Source organism: Hemitrygon akajei, chromosome 1 (genome assembly GCF_048418815.1).
Source record: "Hemitrygon akajei chromosome 1, sHemAka1.3, whole genome shotgun sequence".
Classification (NCBI taxonomy): domain Eukaryota; kingdom Metazoa; phylum Chordata; class Chondrichthyes; order Myliobatiformes; family Dasyatidae; genus Hemitrygon; species Hemitrygon akajei.
In genome coordinates, this window is record NC_133124.1 from 183,849,912 (window position 1) to 183,862,899 (window position 12,988).

At 45.1% G+C, this 12,988-nt stretch overlaps 1 protein-coding gene across 2 annotated transcripts in view; it reads right to left on the bottom strand.

Annotated features, from left to right (window-relative positions):
- tmem145 (transmembrane protein 145) overlaps positions 1–12,988 on the bottom strand; it is a 64,764-nt gene that overhangs the window by 48,004 nt on the left and 3,772 nt on the right. For both annotated transcript variants that reach the window (XM_073055991.1, XM_073055980.1), the window contains exons 2-3: positions 7,166–7,240; positions 5,335–5,412 (exon numbers count right to left, since the gene is read on the bottom strand). In XM_073055991.1, coding sequence (XP_072912092.1) covers positions 5,335–5,412; positions 7,166–7,240 — 153 coding nt within the window. The remainder of the gene's footprint in view (positions 1–5,334; positions 5,413–7,165; positions 7,241–12,988) is intronic.

Sequence of the window (12,988 nt, forward strand, 5' to 3'; positions counted from 1 at the left end):
TTACAGAGAGCAACTAAAAAATCGTGAGGAAAAAGATGAAATATGAAAGCAAGCTAGCAAATAATATCAAAGTGGATAGTAAAAGTTTTTTCAAGTATGTTAAAAATAAAAGAGAAATGAGAGTGGATATAGAACTGTTAGAAAATGAGGCCAGAGAAATAATAATGGAGGACAAGGAGATGGCTGATGAGCTAAATGAGTATTTTGCATCAGTCTTCACTGTGGAAGACACAAGCAGTATGCCTGATGTTGAAGAGTGTGAGGGAAGAGAAGTGGGTGGCAGTTACTATTACAGGGGAGAAGGTACTCAAAAAGCTGAAAGACCTAGAGTCAAAAGTCTCTTGGGCCAGAGGAACTGCACTCTAGGGTTCTGAAAGAGGTAATGGTAGTGATTGTGGAGGCATTAGTAATGCTCTTTCAAAAATCATTGGACTCTGGCATGGTGCCAGAGGACTGGAAAATTGCAAATGTCACTCCACTCTTTAAGAAAGGAGGGAGGTAGCAGAAAGGAAATTGTAGGCCAGTTAGCTTGACCTCAGTGGTTGGGAGATGTTGGAGTCAATTGTTCAGGATGAGGTTATGGAGTACTTAGTGACACAGGACAAAGTCAGCGTGGTTTCTTTAAAGGAAAATCTTGTCTGATGAAACAATTGGAACTCTTTGAGGTGATTACAAGTAGGATAGGTAAAGGGGATGCAGTGGATGTTGTATATTTGGACTTTCAGAAGGCCTTTGACAAGGTGCCAGACATGAGGCTGTTTACTAAGTTAAGAGTCCATGGTATTACAGGAAGGTTACTGGCATGGTTAGAGCATTGGCTGATTGGTAGGAGGCAGTGAGTGGGAATAAAAGGATCCTTTTCTGGTTGGCTGCCAGAGACTAGCGGTGTTCCTCAGGGGTCAGTGTTGGGACCGCTTCTTTTTATGTTGTATATCAAACATTTAGATGATTGCAGGTGATATGAAGACTGGTGGAGGGCAAGTAGTGTTGAGGAAACAGGTAGGCTGCAGAAGGACTTAGACAGGTTGGGAGATTGGGCAAGAGATTGGCAAATGAATACAATGTTGGAAAATGTATGGTCATGCACTTTGGTAAAAGAAGCAAATATGCAGACTATTTTCTAAATGGGGAGAAAATTTGAAAGTCTGAGATGCAAAGGACTTGGGAGTCCTTGTACAGAACACCCTAAAGGTTAACCTGCAGGTTGAGTCGATTGTGTGGAAGGCAAATGCAATATTAGCATTCACTTCAAGAGGTCTACAATACAAGAGCAGGAATGTGATGCTGAGACTTTATAAGGCACTGGTGAGACCTCACCTTGAGTAATGTGAACCGTTCCAAGCTCCTCATCTAGGAAGAGGTGTGCTGGTATTGGAGAAGGTTTAGAGAAGGTTCCCAACAATGATTCAGGAATGAAAGAGTTATTATACAAGGAACATTTGATGGCTCTGGGTCTGTACTCGCTGGAATTCAGAAGGATGAGGGGGGATCTCATTCAAACCTTTCGAATATTGAAAGGCCTAGACAGGGTAGATGTGGAAATGATGTTTCCCATGGCAAGGGAAGTCTAGGACAAGAGGGCACAGCCTCAGGATAGAGGGGCGTCCATTTAAAAAGGTGTGAAGAAATTTCATTAGCCAGAGGGTGGTGAATTTGTGGAATTTATTACCACAGGCAGCTGTGGAGGCCAGGTTGTTTAGACACAGCATCAAAGGTTATGGGGAGAAGGCTGGGTAGTTGGGGCTGAGGGGGGAGAAAAGGATCAGCTATGACTGAATAGCAGAGCAGACTTGATGGGTCACGTGGCCAAATTCTGTTCCTATGTCTTATTGTCTAAAGTTGCAAAGTGCTCCTCATATTTCAACCCCTTCGTTCCTGGAATCATCCTTGTGAACTTCTTCTGGACTCTCTCCAAAGACAAAACATCCTTTCTGAGATCTGTTGATAATACTCCAAGTACTGCCTGACCAGTGTCTTATAAAGCCTCAGCATTATCTCCTTACTTTTATGCTCTGTTCCCCTTGAAATAAATGGCAACATTGCATTTGCCTTCTTTGCCACAGACTCAACCTATAAATTAACCTTCTGGGAGTCTTCAATAGGTACATTTAATGTCGGAGAAATGTATACAATATACATCCTGAAATTCTTTTTCTTCGCAAACATCCACAAAAACAGAGGAGTACCCCAAAGAATGAATGAGAGTTAAATGTTAGAACCCCAAAGCCCCCCACGCACAAGCAGCAGCAAGACACAAGGACTCCCAAGTCTATCTGCATCTCTGATGTTTGAACCTTCTCCCCATTTAGATAATAGTCCATGCTACAGTTCCTTTTACATGCATTATCATACATTTCCCAACACTGTATTCCACCTGTCGAAGCCTGGAATATAGTCCCATGATCGTCTAGTCTTGGGGTAAATAACGGAGGTCAAAGACCGAAGTTGGCAAGTCTGAATGTCACAGCCTGATGTCTCTGGGACTGGGCCAGGGAGTGGATGTTGGAGGCCTAACGTCTGCAAGATTGAGAGTACGGGGCCAAGACCTCCCGGATACCGGTTTGGTATCTGGGAGGGCAAAGGTTTACGGTGAGAGAAATGAGATTTAGTAGGAACCTGAGGGGCAAAATTTTCACCCAGTGTGGACAATATATGAAATGAATTGCCAGAGAGAGGTACATTAACAACATTTAAAAGCACGTATGTGGATAGGAAAGATTTAAAGGGATATGGGCCAAAGAGAGGCAAATAGGATTAGCTGAGATGGGAATCTTCGTCAACATGGAGCAGTTGGGCCGAATGGCCTGTTTCTATACTGTGTGCTTCTGTGAGTAACCCCTTATTCTCTGTGTTTTTAAACAAAAGGTTCCCATCCAACATGGGAACTGTCGGCAATTCAACCCTATCCTGCTCTCGAACTGCTCTTTTTCGCTCAGGAATGGGGTGAAGGAGAAAGGGAAGGGTGAGTAGGAGATGGGAGGAGAGAGGGAGGGAGATATGGAGGAGGAGAAGGAGTGTCAAAGGCGGGAGATGGATAGGAAAGATGATGAAGTGGGCTACTGGGACAAGGGTGGGGAAGGTGGATAAGCTACGCTGGACAGCAATAATTTTTTAAAGAAGTGTTCCTTCCCTGGAAATGTGATAGATCACTTGAAGCCGAACAAAAATGTAATTTCAGACTACTTGTATCATATTGGAATTTGGAGAAACAAGAAATTAACTTTTATTGAATATAATGTGTTTAGTTGTATTACAGTCCTGACAACTTTCAATAGTTCAACTAAGCTAAAAAAAAAGGGGGCTTTCACCATGATTTTCATTGGTACTCCATGCCTAAGGCTTCTTGCTTAAGGGTCCAAAAGTAATCAGCCCACATTGATGGATTCCAGTTGCCCTGACACCCGCGTCTCCATGCTTGTTACTGACAATGCCAAAATTGGCAGGGAAAAAGTCTAAATGGGAATGCAGAAAATAAAATTTTCAGTGGCATGTTGTACTTCATGGTTTTGTATGTTTGAAGCATGTTGTCAACCAGCTACACCCAGTTTGCTGCTCTACAGTGGCCAAGAAAAATTTCAACAACATCCTTGAATGCCTTCCATGCGATCTTCTCTAGTCCCACAAGAAGCTCTTCAAATTGCCTGTTATCGATGACCATTTCGATTTGTGGACCAACAAAAAATACCTTTCTTAATCTTGGCATCAGTTATTCTGGGAAACATCTGTCTCAAATATCAAAAACCTTCACGTTCCTTGTTCATCGCTTTCACAAAATATTTTATAAGCCCCAGTTTTATATGTCGAGGCGGCAAAAATATCTTTGTTGGGTCTACAAGTGGCTTATGTGCCAGACTTTTCTGCCCTGGAAACAACTGCTTATGGAGTGGCCGATCCTTATTAATGTGATGAGATTCTTTAGCATGACTGTTCTGTTCGCAAATGAAACAACAGTGCTTGGTATAGCCGAGCTGCATTCCTCGTCGCAGCACTACGACTTCCAGATCACCACAGATGTTCCAGTTGTAGTTGCTGTTTCAACAAGACTTCCAAAGTCTGGTATAGTTTCCTTTCATGTTTCCGCACTGAAGGGTGGATCCTGCCATTGTGTGGTGGCACAGCTTTCAGGCTCAACACTAAAGAATCAGTAAAAAGATTCCAACGTTGTGGGTCATGCAGGCAACCTAAAGCATGCCCAGGCATGCCTGGACAAGATAGAAAACTTTTCAGCTTACATGTTGGGCAACATTTTAATTGACTTGAATTATGAATTGAAACAACACATATAGGTGATTCCAAAACAAAACGGTGTGTGGTAGGGAAATTTCATGGTAATTTTAATGATCAGCAACCCAAAATCCATAAGATACACCCAAAAGTATTCAGGAAGCAAAATCTTTGTTGTCTGGTGTTACTGGTTTGTTACTGTCAATTGTACTGAGGTACAGTCTTGCACACTGTCCACAGAGATTATTATAACTGTGCATTGAGATCGTACAAGGAGAAATAATAACAGATTGCTGAATAAATGGAAGGTACATGATGATTGATCTCAGGCAGAAATGTCAACTGCTTATTTTACGCCCCCTATAAAAGCTGTCAACCTGCTGAGTTCCTCCAGCATTTCCTCTAGATTTCCTGCATCTGCCAAATCTCTCGTGTTTGTGCAGATTATAGTGTTCCAGTTATAGAGAATGTGCAGTGCAGACAGACAACAAAGTGCAAAGCCATAATGGGGCAGATTACCAGATCTGCAGTTCACTTTATCATACCAGCGAACCATTCAAGGTCTACGTAAATGGGATAGACACTGTCCTTGAGGCTGGTGGTATGCACTTTCAGGCTTTTGTATCTTCTGCCAGATGGGAGAAGAAAGAAGAGGGGTGGGTGGGGTCTTTGACTGAGCTGGCTGCTTTACCAAGGCAGTGAGAAGTGTAGTCCATGGAGTGGAGACTAGTTGCTGTGATTTGCTGAGCTGCACCCACAACTCTCTGCAGTTTCATGAGGTCACGTGTAGGGCAGTTGTCAGACCAAGTCATGGTGCTTCAGACAGGATGCTTTTTGTTGTGCATTTGGTGAGCAGATGTGGGAAGACTGACTAGTGCCTGTGGAGGGATGTTGGGATGGTGTGCCTAGGGTGTAGAAGGGAGTGGTGTGGGGTGACTGTAGAAAATGGATTATGATGGGTGGGTGGAGGGGGAGGAGACAGATTTTGGAGGGTAGGATGAGAGACAGGTAAAATAGGAGCCTGACAGGTTGTGATGTGGAATGGTGGGTGAGGTGTGGAAGCCAGGCTGGACCAAGTACCTGGGATCCCGGGGATAAAGCCACACTCACCAGGTTCTGCTTCTGATAGATGGCTGGCCACTGTGTGGCGTCGTCAAAGTACAGCAGAACATTCTGGCAACAGTTGGCCTGTAGAAAGAGATCAGTGACGAAGCGGGGTCAGACACTGTTGTGCACCCTTCCACGTTACCAGAAATGGAGAGGTGATGGCGGCCTTAACTTGATGCCGAGAGAGGCTCCCTGTCCAGCCAACACCCTCCCACGTTTGGAGCTGAGCCCCAATCTTGTGGATCTCCCTTTCCCCATAAACTCCCAACCCTATGTGACCCATCCCAACCCTCTCCAAACACAGCCCTACACAACCCTCTCTGAACTCACCCCTCCCCATCCCTACATGACCTATCATAACTGTTTCCAAACCCACCCCTTCCAAACTCAACTCAGTCCAACCCAACACTCCCAAAGCCACCCAAAAATACCCTCCGCACCTCAGCTCTTCCAACCCAACCCACCTAACCACATTTCCCTTTCCAACCCAACACACCTAACCCAGTCCAACCACACTCCCCAATTCTCCCTAACTGAGCTCTATCTAACCCAGTCTTCCCCAACCAAACCTTACATTCCACAGCCATCTGCAATTGACCTCACCCAACCCTTGACAACTCAACTCCATACAAGCTAATCCTCCCCAATCAACACTACCCCCTCCATCCCAACCTTCACCAGTCCAACGCAGTCAACCCAACACTCCCCAACTAAACCCATTCCACTCTACCCAACCCACTCCAATTCATTTCAGTCCAATAAATCCTCCCTAACCAAACATTCTTATCCCCAGCTCAACCCACCCAATCCAACTTAGTCAACTCAACCATCAGTAAATTACCCCTTTCTCCCCAAAGCTACCACTTCCAATCCTCCCCAACTCAGACCAATGCAACTTTCCCAAACTGAATGGAACCCATCCCACCACATCTTAGTCCAACCCAACCCCCAATCCTAGTCCCTTCTCTAACCCAATACATCCCAATCCATTTCAATCCAACCCATTCCTCTCAATCCTCCCTAACAACTTAATTGAACCCAACCTTCTACAACCCAACACAACCTCCTCCAACTCTGCCTTCCCAAACCCAACACTCCTAAATTAAACCCATTCCACTCCACCCAACCCTCTCTAATTCAGCTTAGTTCAAACCAATCCTCCCCAGATCAACATAGTCAACCATCCCTCCCCTCCCAAACCCAATTCAGATGATCCCAACCCATACTCCCCCCATCCCTAATGCTGCCTAATCCATGCCACCCCTTCCAAAGCTGCCACTCCCCAAATCAGCTGAGACCAATCCAACAGTCCCCAACCCAACACTCTCAAACCCAACCCACACAATCTTGAACAACTGACCAGCTACGAAAGCTCCCCAACCAGTTTGGGATGCCCAGGTCATTTGACCCAATAGCTCTTTTCTGATTGTTTCCTGGGATCTGTAGCAGACCTCCAATACTCCTACAGCTCCTTGCACTTCTCCACTTCCAACCTCTCCCCTGTTCCATCCTGCCAAGCCTGAACCTGATCTACCAATTCCCCTTCCTCCAACCCCTCCCTACGTTCATCACTGCCTTTGAGGCTGACCCTGCCCTCTCTCCCCACTAAAGCCCCACATTGCCATCCAGGATCACCCAGGCCACCCCATCACATCTCACCAATACCCTCCTAACCTCCCACCCCACACCTCCCAATCTCCCCACGCACCCTCCCAGTGCTAAATCCTTCTCTCCAGCACCCCTCTCAGCCACTCATCTCCCTTCCCTGTTTGCCCCCCCCCCAACCGCCAACCACTGCACACCGATGTTCATCTCCTCCCACTGTCACACACACCTCAGGATACTTGAAGTGGAACTGAAGCCTCCCGTGGTTGGATAGGAAGCAGAATCTGGTGAGGAACACCCAATCCTGAGGGAGAGAGGTCAGAGGTTACACAAGGGCATGAGTCATAGATCGCAGCCTGCCTCTGAAGAACTGCCATTTGGCCGCTTCAATCTTGATCCCCACCCTAAGATGTCACGGTTGATCCAGGACTGATTCACACACCACGCCAGCCCCCCACCTCCTGAACTTTAACACAAAGGCAAAAATCCAGCAACAGGCCCTCCAGACCACTGTATCTGTGCCCATCACAATGCCAATTAACCAATCTCATCTGCCTGCACCTAATCCACATTTTTTGATCCCTGTCTTTTTGCCTCTCTTATCTGCCTCCAGTAACATCCCTGGCAGCACATTCCAGGCACCCACCATTCTGTATAAAATAAATTACCTTGCACATCTCCTTTAAACTTAACCCCTCTCCCCCCAGTTATCCGCCATTTCCACCTTGGGGAAAACAGACTACACAACGCACACCTGTAGAAGTTTGACAGACCTTAAGGTCCAGGTCCGCAACTCCCTGAGAGTGGCTGCACAGGTTGAAATGGTGATAAAGAATTACGTCATGCTTGCCTTTATTAGTCGAGGCATTTAAGTTCAAGTGTTGGGAAATTATCTTATAGCTTTATATTTAATCATGATATTATTATCATCACTGCCTCTGAAGGGTTCTTTTCCCCTAAGATCCCTAATTACCTTCAGCTCCCTAATCAAACATGCTGCATTACACAATCCATGCATCATAGCTTGGCATGGAGGCTCCAAAAGGCAGGATCACAGGAGGGTGTAGAGGATTGGGCACACAAGCCTTCCCACCATGGAAGACACCTGCAGCTGCAAAAGGTGGTACCTCAAGAAGGTGAGGAACATTAAGGAACCTCATCAAGCATTAAGGAACCTCATTATCTGGAACATGCCCACTTCTTGCTACTACCATCGGCGAGGAGGTACAGGAGCCTGAAGACCCCGCGCTTAACGTTTTAGCAATAGCTTCTGCCCGTCTGCCATCAGATTCCCGAACAGTTCATGAACAAACACTACCTTGCTATTCCTTTTCGCACTATTTAATTACTTAGCATTTCTTCACTGTAATGGATAGTAATCTTAGTGTCTTGCACTGAACTGCTGCTAGAGAACAAATTTCGCAACATATCTCCGTGATAATAAACTCGATTCTATTTTCATTGCACCTGTGCACGCATGGACTTGTGCAGGCGGCAATAAACTTGGCTTTGATGATTAATGACTCTCTAGACTGCTCTGAATGCTGTCCAACATCGAATGGGCTGTGTGAGTGTCACATTCCCTCCCCCAGGACACTGCTCTGATGCACCTCAGTTTAAATAACCGTCCCTTCATCACATAACATTGTCCTCTTTGCTCAGGACCCTCCCACTCTCAGGTGTCTCACTAGGATGATGGCACATTACTCTGCTAGTCACCGCGCTCTGCTACCATGAGAACTGTTTAAATTGTTAAACAGGCTCGGGGATGGTCTAATGAGGTGCCAGAGAGAGATCTGGTGACTGGATGGAGTCGGGAACGGTAGCCAGCCACACAAATCAGGGAGGGGAGGGATCATTCACTGAGTCAGTGTGGGTGAAATTCAGGCAAAGTTGAAGTAAATGCATTATCAAAGCCATATAACCATATAACAATTACAACACGGAAACAGGCCATCTCGGCCCTTACAGTCAGTGCTGAATGCTTACTCTCACCTAGTCCCACTTACCTGCACTCAGCCCATAACCCTCCATTCCTTTCCTGTCGATATACCTATCCAATTTTACTTTAAATGACAATACCGAACCTGCCTCTACCACTTCTACTGGAAGCTCGTTCCACACAGCTACCACTCTCTGAGTAAAGAAATTCCCCCTCATGTTACCCCTAAACTTTTGCCCCCTAACTCTCAACTCATGTCCTCTTGTTTGAATCTCCCCTAGTCTCAATGGAAAAAGCCTATCCACGTCAACTCTATCTATCCCTCTCATAATTTTAAATACCTCTATCAAGTCCCCCCTCAACCTTCTACGCTCCAAAGACCTAACTTGTTCAACCAAAATACAAATATGCTGCAATACGGTATCTTGAGATGCATTTTCTTGTGGGCACCTGACCAGGACAATAAAGAAGTACAATAGAATTCATGAAAAACAAAAACTGCCAAACATCAGGAGCAGAGACAGGAAGGGAGCAATCATTCTCTTGGGAGTATTCTATAGACTTCTCCCCCGCTCTCCACACCCCACCACCCCCCCATAGCAAAAGGGCGAGTGAGGAGCAGGTCAGAAGACAGATTTTTGAAAGGTGCATAAATAACAGGGTTGTTCTCATGGGTGACTTCAATTCCCTAATATTGATTGGCACCTCCTTAGTGCAAAGAGCTTTAGATGGTGAGGAATTTGTTAGGTTTGTCTAGGAAAGCTGCTTTAATTAACATGTAGACAGGCTGACTAGAGAAGAGACCATACTGGAGCTGGTACGAGGCAATGAACCTAGTCAGCTCTCAGATTTTTCAGAGGGTTGAGCATTTCGGAGTCAGTGACCACAGCACACTGGCCTTTAGCATAGTCCTGGACAGGGTTAGGAGCAGACAGCATGGTAATTACGATGCTTTTAGGTAGAAACTTGGGAGCATAAACTGGGAAAAGATGTTCTTGAGGAAATGTACAACAGAAATGCAGAGGTTGTTTATGTTCCATGGTGTTCTGGATATATTTGTCCCATTGTACGGGGACAGGTGGGTAGGGTCAAGGAACCATGGTTGACAAGAAATGTAGAACATCTCGTCAAGAGGAAAAAGGAAGCTTAAAAAACAAGGATCAGACAGGGCTCTCAAGAGTTACAAGATAGCCAGGAATGAAGGGACTTAGGAGAGCTAGAAGAATCATGAGAAGGTCTTGGCGAGTAGGATTAAGAAAACCCCAGGGCATTCTATATTTGCGTGAAGAACAGGAGGTTGCCTAGACTGAGGGTAGGAACAATCAGGGATAGAAGAGGAATAAACTGCCTGAAGTTCTAGGGGGCTAAGGTGTAGCACCTTCTTCGACCTCCCCCCACCCCTGAGAAAGGATCATGTGAAGCCATCGGAGCAAGTGGTTGTATGAGCAGGTGGTGCATATCATAAATCCTGGTTATGCAACCACTGATGCCAGGCAATCTCTGAAGAGTTATTGACAATGGCGGGATCACCTAACGACACTGCCCAGAAGGCAGAATGGTAATCCACTTCTGTAGAAAAAGTTGCCAAGAATAATCATGGTCATGGAAAGACCATGATCATGCACGCCATACAACATGGCACATAATGAACAAATCTTTGGAATAAAAGACCATTGAGTCTTACATCAGTGGTGGTGAGCAAACTATTAGAGAGGATTCTTAGAGACAGGACTTCCAAGCATTTGGAGAGAAGCACAGTCTGATTAGGGTCATCAGCACAGCTTTGCGAGGGGCAGGTCATGCCTCAGAAGCTTGACTGACTTTTTTTTGAGGAAGTCACAAAACAAGTTGAAGGTAGAGTTATGGATGTGGTGTATAAGGGTTTCAACAAGGTTTCCCATGGTAAGCTCGTTCAGAAAGTTAGGAGCCAAAGGATACATGGATATGCAACTAGTTTGCCTATAGAAAGCAAAGGGTGGTATTAGCTGCAGCATATTCTGCCTGGAGATCCATAACTAGTAGTGTTCTGCAGGGATCTGATTTTTATAAATGACTTGAGTTAATATGTTTGCAGATAATATGAAGGTTCTGTATAGTGTAGAAGGTTGCCATAGGTTACAATGGGACATTGATGGAGTATAAAATTAATGGCAGGACCCTTAGCAGTTTGGAAGAACAGAAGGATCTTACAGTCCAAGTCCATAGATCTCTCAAAGTTGCCACGCAAGTTGATAGGGTGGTTAAGAGGGTGTATGGTGTGTTGGCTTTCATTAGTTGGGGAATTGAATTCAAAAGCTACGAATAATGCTGCAAATTTTTCAAACTCTGGTTAGACCTCACAGAGTATTGTGTTCAGTTCTGGTCGCCTCATTATGGGAAGAATGTGGAAGCTTCAGAGATGATGCAGAGGACATTTACCAGGATACTGCTTGGATTACAGAAGAAATCTTATGATGTATGGCTGGGCAAGCTCTGGCTTTAATATGACAGGACATACTTTAATTGGAGGAAGTATAGGGGAGAAGTCAGAAGTTCATTCAGTCAAAATGTGCCATGTCGCAAGAAGTGACACAGAGAGCTGCAGGTATGTGGAACACATTGCTAGCGGTGGTGATAGAAGCAGATACGTTAGGGATATTAACTCTTAGATAGGTAGATAGGCACATGAATGAAAAAAAAATGGAAGCCTATATGGGAAAGAAGCATTACATTGATCTTGAGCTGAAGGGCTCATACTGTAGAACTGTGTGTGTATGTGTTGGTGGGGGCTGAGTTTGACATTCTCCCTGTGACCAATTGAGTTCCCTCTTGATGCTCCTGTTCCCTCCCACATTCCTAAGCAAATATGCCAGTGAATCGCCTCCCTGGTGTGTAGGTGAGAAGTTGAATCGGGGGGGGGGGGGGTGTCAATGGGGATATGTAATCAGTGTAAAAGAGTAGTTGATGGTCAACATGGACTCGATGGGCTGAAGGGTCTATTCTCAGCTGATAAACAATGGCTTCACCAAAATTCCCCCAAATACATGTAAGCTTTTTAGAAATATATACACATTTTTGAGTCAGTTGCATTTTTGTGATATTAGCTACAGACCAAAGAAGAGCACATGAACAGATCCTGTAACCCACCATGCTGTGCAGAACTAATTAAACAGCTAACTAAATTAATCCTTTCTGCCTACACAATATCCATATCCCCCCATTTTCTGTGCATTTGTGAACATTATAACAGCCTTTTAAACACTGCTCTCGTATCTTCCTCCACCACCAACCCTGGCGGAACATTCCAGGCCTCCACTGCTCTCTGTGTAAGAAGAAAATTGCCCCACATTCTCACCTTCACTTCATACCCTCTTATTAGATATTTCCACCCTGGGGAAAAAAGATACCGGTTCTCCACTCTGCCTGTGCCACTCATAAAGATGTAAACATCTCATGATCTCCCCTCAGCCTCCGAAGGAAACAACAAATTTCTCCACCCTCTCTTTATAGCCCTCTAATCCAGGCAGCATCCAGGTGAACTGCACCCTATGACCTTCCAGTAATAGGGTGACCTGTACTGAATGCAAAACTCCAGGTGCAGTCTAACTAGAGTTTTCTAAAGCTCCAACACAGCTTGCTGACTCATGACCTCGGACTAATAAAGGCAAACACACCTTCTTCACCCTATCAACCCATGCAGCCTCTTTCAGAGAGCTATAGGCTTGAACCCCATGATCTCTCGTACATCAATAGTGTTAAGGGTTCTGCCTTTTTACACCTGACCTCTCAAAGTGCACTTTGGCTGGATTAAACTCCATCGGCCATTTCTTTGCCCAAATCTGTAACCGATCTCTATTCCACTGTATCATTTGGCAACCTTCTACACTATCTACAACACTGCTGATCTTATATCATCTGAAAACTTACTGACCCACCCATGCACGTTTTCATCCAGGTCAATTATATACTGTAAATTAGAGATTCCTGTGCAGATCCCTCCATCACTGTCTGCTATGGAGGGGCTACTGCACAAGACCAAAAGAAGCTGAAGAAGGTTGTAAATTTAGTCGGCCCCATTTTGGGCACTAGCCTACGAAGTACCCAGGACATCTTTAGGGGGCGGTTGTCTCA